This window comes from Clytia hemisphaerica, unplaced genomic scaffold, assembly GCF_902728285.1.
Source record: "Clytia hemisphaerica strain Z4C2 unplaced genomic scaffold, Clytia hemisphaerica genome assembly, whole genome shotgun sequence".
Classification (NCBI taxonomy): domain Eukaryota; kingdom Metazoa; phylum Cnidaria; class Hydrozoa; order Leptothecata; family Clytiidae; genus Clytia; species Clytia hemisphaerica.
In genome coordinates this window covers 482,322-491,828 of record NW_027104192.1, presented here as the reverse complement: position 1 = coordinate 491,828, position 9,507 = coordinate 482,322, and the positions used below count along the sequence as shown (strand labels likewise).

The 9,507-nt window shown below is 35.8% G+C and overlaps 1 protein-coding gene across 1 annotated transcript; it reads left to right on the top strand.

The window, feature by feature from the left end:
• Window positions 1-243: 243 nt before the first annotated feature.
• On the top strand, window positions 244-8,947 carry LOC136815135 (uncharacterized). Its single transcript, XM_067071582.1, has 6 exons — window positions 244-400; window positions 5,948-6,070; window positions 6,863-6,926; window positions 7,829-7,927; window positions 8,167-8,434; window positions 8,622-8,947. Coding segments are annotated over exons 1-6 (603 nt in total). The 5' UTR covers window positions 244-398; the 3' UTR covers window positions 8,669-8,947.
• The last annotated feature ends 560 nt before the right edge of the window (window positions 8,948-9,507 follow it).

The following is a 9,507-nucleotide window of genomic DNA, read 5'->3' as shown; positions in this document are numbered from 1 at the left end:
AAATGAAGCGGTAAATTTTAGTTTCAATCTGTCATTTGTGTAAAAACCAGGCGGGTCGCTCAAGGCCGCGCAACTTTGATAGGATTTGTTGGCTTCAAATCCTACCAAGGAGATTGACCTCTAGCCTTCGGCTTGAAACTCAATGGGGTCAGGGTCCGAGGTCCGAGTCCAACTTTTACAGTATGCCACATTATTCTCTACACAGATCACTTTTTAGGCTGTGATCCAATATAATAGAGCGAAGTCTAGTCAGGACGCATGCTCACGGGAATCGAAACGCGGGATTTTTCTTCTTTTCCCACTTTCACTTCCAACTTCTGCTGCAAACAGCCAAACCCAGCTCGCAGGGACCAAGTTTTCATCAAATATCTTTGCTTGTTCATTGATAAACAGACATAATGTAAGTATTTTGCTATCCTGTTTTGATTACAAATGATTTCAGGCCAGCCTGACCAACTTTCCAATTGTATAAAGGTGCTACAACGCACGGAGAGCGAATCTCGTGTTTGCAAAGCGAAAGTAGGAAGAAAGGGATTCTATAACTATAGACGCCTCAAGCCCACCAGTTATGTTCAGTTCCGCAAATTGCATAGATCCGCAACGTTGCAATTTTCCGCAACTTGCAGTTTTTCGCAGCGTTTCCCCCCACCAGAGGGTTGCGCTGCTAGTTCTAGTTCTAGTTCTAGTTCTATTAAGTGATCACATAATACGCTAACGTACATTATCATGATATTGATAATATATACTATTTTACACAACGCTTCCAATATTGAAGCTTGTGATTTTAAAAATTATGAGCACATACCAATTTTCATCTAAACACATGCAAAATCAGGCAAAAACTTGCTTTCTTGAACAAAGTCAGTTAGTCACACTAGCGTCCCGCCAAAATGCTTATCAAAGATTAATGTTGCGAAAGCGCTATATCGTTTAGGCCAAAAAAATTGTACAGGGGTATTGACAAACTTGGAAAATCAAGGCTCAGTCCCCTGGAAAAGTTCGTCAATACCCCTGTATGGTTTAAAAATGGAATAGCCCAATTTAATGTTATGTTTACCGTAAGCCGCCCGCGTGTTCAAAAACCTGCCGCATCAAGTTGTCATTATTTGCCATTTTCTCGAAAAGTTGTCATTATTTTTCCTCCCACTTGAGCAGAGAACAAAAATTTACGAAGAATTGATATCAAAACAAACGGCCCGTGGCTTTTTTAGATTGTTAGCAACCCGAACGGCCTTCTAGTAGTCTTTACCGTGTGAATTTAATTTTGTCATATTGTGGAGATGACATTATATAATTCTCTAGCGGGAAGAAAAAGATTTATCTCTTTAAGCTCGTACAAACAGGAACCAAAAGAATCAATAAAAATACGAGAGTTCCGGAGACACAAGAGGAGATTGTGTAGCTATAAGGAAAAACGAAAAATCTGGTAAAAATAAATGTTTATGGGAAAATAATGAATAATGAATAATGAAAACTTGGCCGCATCGAATTCTGAAAATCGTCATTACGGTAAACATATCATTAATTTCCATCAGCCTTACTTGACTCTCAAGCAAAAAAATGCTCCTCAAAACTTCCAAAGGGATTCATGAAAAAATAACCCGGCGCTCGGGAATTGAATGACAAATTTTGGTTGGTTGATTTTAGCTGCTGCACGTTTAATTTGTTTCCAACTTTCAAGTTTTAATTAATATTGTCTTGCGAACTTGATTCATATAACTCTCATTCTTGTTGTAGAAATGTATCCCGTAGATGACTGATAGGGAGGCCGAAAGGTCGCACGCGGAGCAGTAACAATTCCCGATTTTCGTAAAAAAGAAGTTTGGAGATAAATATCTCACCTTTGAAAAAAGATATTCAGAAACCTTTTTTTTTTAGTATAGAGAATTTCTTAATCTGTCTTCTAATAAAAAAACCAGCCGTTTTTGTTGCTTCATTGAGTCACAATTGTCCGATAATCACAACCCTCCTACCATTTTTGACGGACATGGAAACCGGCACCAACGTTTCAAAACATAGGCCTTTTTCAAATGAAAGACCTGGCTGGTCTTTAAAATACAAAGTTAAATCAAAACAAAAATGGTAGAGTAGAGCTGGGAGCGAGCTGGGTAGTTGTATTTTAATGACCAGCCAGAGGTCATTCATTTGATGGCTTATGCATGTTAGCCTCCACTGATGCAAGTTATACCCAATCTCACGGTAAGGCAGCAATCACAAATATCTTCATTTTGCATCCTCGTTGGGTCTAAAATTTTTTTGGGTTTTCCATGGGTAGTTTCAAATTAAAGCGACTACTGGAGTCGCTATCTAGAGAAAAGTGTCAGGCAACTTTTGTTGACGTCAAACCAAATGTTTCATTTTTCCGTGAACTTTGAACCCTTCAAACTTTTTTTCTATGTTTGCTATTAAGCGTTTCCGTTTTTACTAAAAGAAAGCCAGTGATCTTAGTTTCCCAGCGGTATATAACACTGTGGACTCCGGTTAGACGGCAAATCATGCGCGTTTGGTTTGAGAATGCAAAATGCGAACGCGAACTACCAATGTTTAAACTTTTTAATATATCTCCAGAACTAATAGATTTTTTTGAAATTCTGTTAAATTTAAAAGGTCCAAGTTCCTGAATAGTTTTACTATGTTCTGTGAAAAAATCATAACCATCAGTGAAATACTCGTTCATCTATTTAAGATTGAAGATAAAATTTGCAAAGAAAAATAAACATTGAGCACAAAAAATGCTTTTTTAAACACTTTTTTCCACTGAAAAACAAATAACTTTTATAGAATTACCTTCCCCAAACATTGAAGCCTCTACTAATTAAAGTTATTGAGATAAGATTTTTGAAAAAAAAAAATTTGAAGGAAATGGCTGTATTTCTGGATTTTTATTGCACTTTTTTCTTATAATTGGTTGTTTTTTCATTCAAAAATATTATTAATAGCAATGCCCACCATCAAGCATGTTTCAATTTTCAATAAAATTGATTTTTGAACTATTTAACAATCGCCGGAACAACCTATTTTAGCCGGAAAAACAGTATTTCTTGAATTTCACGAACTGTACTTTATATTTTTTTATGAAATGACAATACCTAAAATGTTACGGAGCCCAATTTTCGAAAAAAACATTTTTCCGGAAAAACCATTTTTTTGACATTTTCTCGAATTTTCATCCTTTGTTTTTTCTGATTTTTTGCAGAAAGATGCGTATTCGCAATGCTCAAAACATGACCATGTTGGATTTTTTGAGAAAAATGTTTAGAAAGAAGAAAAATTGCAGTTTTTGCAGATTTTCATTGGACTTTTTCCTAACATTTCTTTGTTTTTTCTCAACAACAAAAAACATCATCAATAGCAATTCCCACCATCAAGCATGATTCGATTGTCAATAAAACCGGAACTTTCTATATCTTTTTTCCCTTCTCCCCTTCCCTCTCCCCATCAACAATCAATGATGAAATTTAACGTGTTATGCCTTTTCGCTAAATATTTTATTTTCTAACGGATTGTTTCCGTTTTTCTCCTTATTGCTATCTAACTTTTATCATCAGGTAGGTCCATTCAGCATCTAGCTTGTCGTTTTGGTGCAGATTTCTATAAAAACTTCTCTCAGGGATTACTTGTCAATGCACAACTTGTCAGCATTGTATTTTTGTAAAGGGAAAGATAAAAGAGGTTTAAGACTTGGAGAAATCTGGAGAGACAGATTGTTTGATTTTTAGATGGGTATAGTGGGTCTATTTAGGGATAAATCAGCCAAAAACATAATAATTGGGTTGGTGTTAACCCAAGGAAAATTTTTTCAGCACCTGCGGCTAGTTTTTTGATGGGTCAGTGTCAACCCATAGGAGATATTGATGAGTAACGGGGTATTCAAATAGTGGGTCTTAGTTACAGTGGGGAAATTTGATAAGTATCCGGTAGGTAATGGATGGGTCTTGGCCACAGTTGGGAAAAGACAATATGTACCCGGGGACTTGTCTGGGTGGGTGGGTATGGCAAGAAAAAATTACTGACAAGTACCCCAGTTTGGCTATCCTTTAGTACCCTGTAGGTTTACCCCCCCCTTGAAAAATCAAAAACATTGCCCTAAAAGCTTAGCTTCACAAAGCTAATAATCTAACCTAATATTAATAACCCCTGGTAGAATCTTTGTATTCTTATCCTACAAAAGCATCTTGAAACGCGACACTAACGGTAACGAGATCCCACCACAGTGCAACTGCAGGGTGAAAGCATCTTGCCCCCTTAACGGCTCATGTTTGGTGGAGCGTTCAGTTTATCAAGCAACGGTCACCTGCGATGACGAACCAGATTACGGTGAAAAGTTCTACATTGGGTTAGCCGAACCTAAGTTCAAGAAACGATACGCCAACCACAAGTCATCCTTCGCCAACGAAAAGTACGAAAAAGAAACTGAACTTTCCAAGGAGATTTGGAGGTTGAAACGAAAGAATCGTGCCCCAAAGATTACTTGGAAGACAGTCCGTAAATGTCCACCGTTCAATCGTGCTTCGCTGAAATGTTCACTCTGCCTTAGCGAAAAATTAGAAATTGCCACATTCGACCAACCCGAGAAACTGTTAAATTCAAGGAATGAACTGATCTCGAAATGTCGGCATGTGAATAAGTTCACCCTCAAACTCCACGACACCAAAGACTGAAATGACGTCAATTGCTTTGACGAAGACTCTACAGTGCACAGTATATTTTTGTAAACTTGAAACGAATTTTTTGTATAGAATTTTTGACTGAAGATCGTGACGAAAAGTTGCGTGAAACTTTAAGTATCAAACAATTCTTATCTCAACTTCAATTTATTGTGTATTCTTATCCTATAAATATAACAGAACAGCCATTTTGTGGAAATTTACTAACATTTTTCTGATGCAATCGCACATTTTCATTGGATATTGGAAATTTATCTGTCGCTTGACAAGAAATTCCGACTTCAATTTTATACAAAACAAAATGGGGAACTCAAATATCCAAAAGTTTTTCTATTTTTAATGGGAAAATGTGTCTAAGAGGCGATTTTCTTTGCTTAAGTTAAGGTTTTTTCTCAGTGAGTTTTCTTTTTCAATCTTCATCTTTGATCTTTATTTAGATATTGGAAATTTTATCAAGCTTGGTTTTTCAGGGATTATTCTAGAACTATTTGAGAGTGGACAACTTTTTACAGATGTTAAAGGTTTACTAATTCTTTAGATGAATGAGTACTGACGCCTCCATGTCCGACACAGTGTAATCTGGCCTGCAAAGTAGTTAGTGACTTTTTAAACAGCTTACTCAGAAGGTTTTATTTTTAAACATTTTAAAAGACCAGATAGGTGCAATAATGTGATTAGACAAGGTATGTTGGTATTACAACAAAGTTACAGTACTTACTCGAGCATCATTTTTTTAATGAATGAATTTAATGATTTTCACGTTCTCCTAAAGGACTATAGGCAATTGATAATCAGGATTTCAAGGCTTGAATGCCTATCGATTGATTAATTATTCATCTAAGATGGTCAATTGATCAAAATCGATTGAAAAACAATGATAAATCAATGCTCAATACTTTAGAATAGACTCAATTACCTATCCATTTCAGAATCAATTGATTGGTCATTGATTGGAAAAAGTTATTATTTGTATCGAGTGGGAGAGCCAGGCTAAAAAATATGAAAAGTTCTAAAATAATATCCAGGGGGTGTCAATCGGTTTGAATCTAATTAAGGTAAATCAGAGTGACTGTCAAATCAATTGTACTTAATCTTTAAATTAAAAAGATACGTCAAAAATTCGAGGTTTTTTTTCTGAATCACCCTGTTACTAAAATTTGACAGATGATTGTCAACAAATTCTTCGATCTTGTGTTTTGTACAGCAACTTTTGCTCAAAATATATTGGTGCATTTTACACTACAGTATAATACCTTGTTACTCTTTCATTTTCATTTTAGGGCTGACACTCTCCCTCCACAGATTCTATGGGCACAAAGAAATGACAAAGTGTTTGTCAGCATACAATTGGACGATGTGTCAGATGAAAATATAACAGTCAATACCGAAAAACTTACTTTCAGGTAAGGTGCTAAAGTCAAATGTTGAAAATTCGCCCCACAATAAAAAATCCCTATGTTCCAGTATGTTCTATTCTTTTTATATGATCTGATTTTTGGGTAGTCAATTGACATGGTGAAATTTGATAACTAGTTAATGATATAAATCCACTGTAATTATCAAATTTTTACAAAAGCAAACATACATTTCAAATATGCAGTCGGAACCACTACATAGAAATGGCAACTATTGCCTTAACGGGAAATATATCCCGAACGGGAAGGTGAGAAACTTCCCGAAATAGATAGAGTTTTCGAATCAGGAAGTTGACCAGTATCCCGATCGGGAATGTGACCTCTGCGCACTCCGGAAATGGTCGTGGAAGGTAAATAACTGATGCCGATTGTAAAAGAGGGTAAATAAATACCTTTCACCGGGTAGTTAATAAATCCACTGTGTAATCACTTCTTAATTCTACTTTCCCCATTCCTAATTAAAAACTTCCCGATTTGGAAACTTCTTCTCGATCGGGAAACAAAAATCTGCTTTGTTTACAAAAATTAACTTCCCGTTCGGGAACAATGAAATCAAAAGGGGAAACAGAAAAGTGATGAAATTTTCAATCTGGAAACAGTTTCCTTTTTGGGTTATTTTTACCTTCCCGTTCGGGATATATTTCCCGTTAATGCAATAGTTGCCATTTCTATGTAGTGGTTCCGACTGTATGTCCTCATGATAAATAAACCTTTAAGAAAGAGGAACAGAACTGCGAAGAAAACTGATTATTCATCAATTTTTTTCACATACATTTTCAGTGGAAAATCCAGAAACAAGAATTATGCAGTCGATCTTGAATTTAACGGATCAATAATACCAGAGGTTTGATATATAATTTTTAAAAGACATTTTTAAAGAAGTTTTTATGATAGAAATGATATCAGTTTGCATTTAAAAAGAAATAAATCTATGATGCCTATGATTTTTCTGTTAAATGAAGAATTAAAAGAGTTTTGTTATTTTAGTATATGGTGTACATTTTCTCTAAAGTGTCGATTTTTTATGTTTTTTTGGTATACCACCACGCCACTACTCGACATGTGTCTGTGATTTTAGTACCGTTTCCCCCCTCTCCGCCTTGTAGTAGAGGCCACTGTCTTTTCGCGTGTGCAGCAGCTTGTGCAAATAAGGGATTTTTTGATTGAATATTGTTCTTGAATGTAGAGGATCAAAATTTGAGAGGTGGAGCCGGGTGTGACTACCCGTTGCCATGGAAACTGACGTCATTGGTTACTACGGCAACCAAAATAAAAAGTCTTCAAAATTGAAAAATCCTTGTTCCATTCGAAAAAGCATGAAAAACTGATAAAGAAAAAGGTCATAACCTATATCTGAAAATAAATATATCAGGAGATATTAAGTAATTAAGCAAAATGACGTCATGAAACGATTTGCCAAAATTTGAAAATTTTTGGCTTTTTGGAAAGAATACCTTCCAGTGAATGTAAAATATTATTACGAAAAAGTCTGAAAAATCCTTTTTAAGTCTATTAGCCAAAATTGATACTATATATTCAAGGAACAATATTCGATCATAAAATCTCTTTGCACAAGCTGCTGCACACGGGAAGCTTTTTCGCGACATAGTGGCCCCTGCTATTGGTTAAATGGTTAAATCAACATTATTGAACTAGTACATTCTACAAGGCGCTTCTAAAAGAGAAATTGCACTAGATATGAACTTAGCGGTACAGATCATAGTAATTTATTTTCTACGTTTGTAGGAATCTAAACAACGAAAAGGTGGTCGGGAATATTTCTTCGAGTTAAAAAAGAAAGAAGAAGGTCCTTACTGGCCTCGTCTTCTGAAAGATAACAAAAAGGTAAGCCATTGTTGTTGTAGTGTCTTTCATTTTTGTGATCACCTTGAACTTGGTTCAAATTTCCTATCAAGGTTTTTGAGTTTTAATGCAGTCGACTTATCGACACAAGCTGAATTGAATTAACTGCATTATATTCAAAAAGACTCATCAGATTTCTCGGAGGTCATGTTTCTATTTTACCAATCTTCTTTATTTTTTGTTGATGTATAACTTACTTTTATGTCCATTTCAAATTTTAGCGTCAATATTTAAAGATTGATTTCAACCGATGGAAGGACGAAGACGAAAGTGATGACGAAACAGCAGCAGGTGGTGGGCCAGGCTATGATGATGCCAACCTCGAATCCATGATGGCCCAGATGGGCGGCGGCATGGGAGGAATGGGCGGCATGCCTGGTATGGGTGGAATGGGTGGCATGCCCGGTATGGGTGGAATGGGCGGCATGGGTGGTGCACCCTCATTTGACCCAGATGACGATGAGATATCTGACGATTCCGATGACGATGGTAGGTTGATTCACTGATTTCTTTTTAATTCAGTAAAATAAACAGGTCATGTTTTGGTTCGCTACTATTGAAACGGAAAATTAGTTATCGATCAAACTAGCCGAAAGTGCCAATGGAACTTGCTCTCAAACTCTTTAGAACTTTAAGATGCTTTAGATTCTTCGAAGAATTTTTTTTTTTCTTTCAGATATTCCTGAGTTGGAGAGCGATATCGCAACTGACAAGAAGGAGTGAACACGAGAATCATTGTGCAAGAATGATAATGATGGTATCATGGAATCGATCACATGAAATGGAAGGAAAGTCCAACGTTGGTCTCTGCTCAAGAATTTTCATAAAAATTTTATTATATAAAATGTAAATATTTTGGAGAATCAATATTTTTTATGTCAGTTTCTTGTACCTTGAAAGGGGTAGAACACTTGTTTTGTTCATATCTTGTAATATGTCACCGATCTTTGCAAGCACATCAATGAAGAAAAAAATGAAAATTTTCATTTTGTCATAAAGAAAGTTTGTCTTTTATTCATTCTATGTACCCTATTTTATTTTATCAAACCTGAGCTCGCCTTTCTTGATGTTACAAAATTGTATATACTGGTATGGCCCACTTTTTTCTGTGTATGGGATAAAAACTAACTTATTTTTGAAAATCTTTGTTTGGAGACCCAATTTTCAACCTACCGCTAAGAGTCATATAATTTGAAATGGCTTTCCAGTGATATTTTTAAAAATCAGTTATTATTCATGCTGATATTGAAAATTCATTTTGTCAGTGATCAGTTTTTGGAATATTCATCCAAAAAAAAATTTATAAAAGTCGCTTAAGTATTTTTTTACCCAGGGTCGGCTTTTTATTGTATTTTGGTCGAGGGTCGGCTTTTTTCCAAGGGTCGAGGGTCGGTCTTTTTCAAGGGTCAGGGTGGAGGTCGGGTTAATGGAGATTGCCCCATTGAGTTTCAAGCCCGAAGGGCTAGAGGTCAATCTCTAACCTCTCTCTAAAATATGCGCCGTATTTTTTATGACGGATTGAATCTAGCAATTCCTTTGTTTTTGAGTGATATATTTTTCAA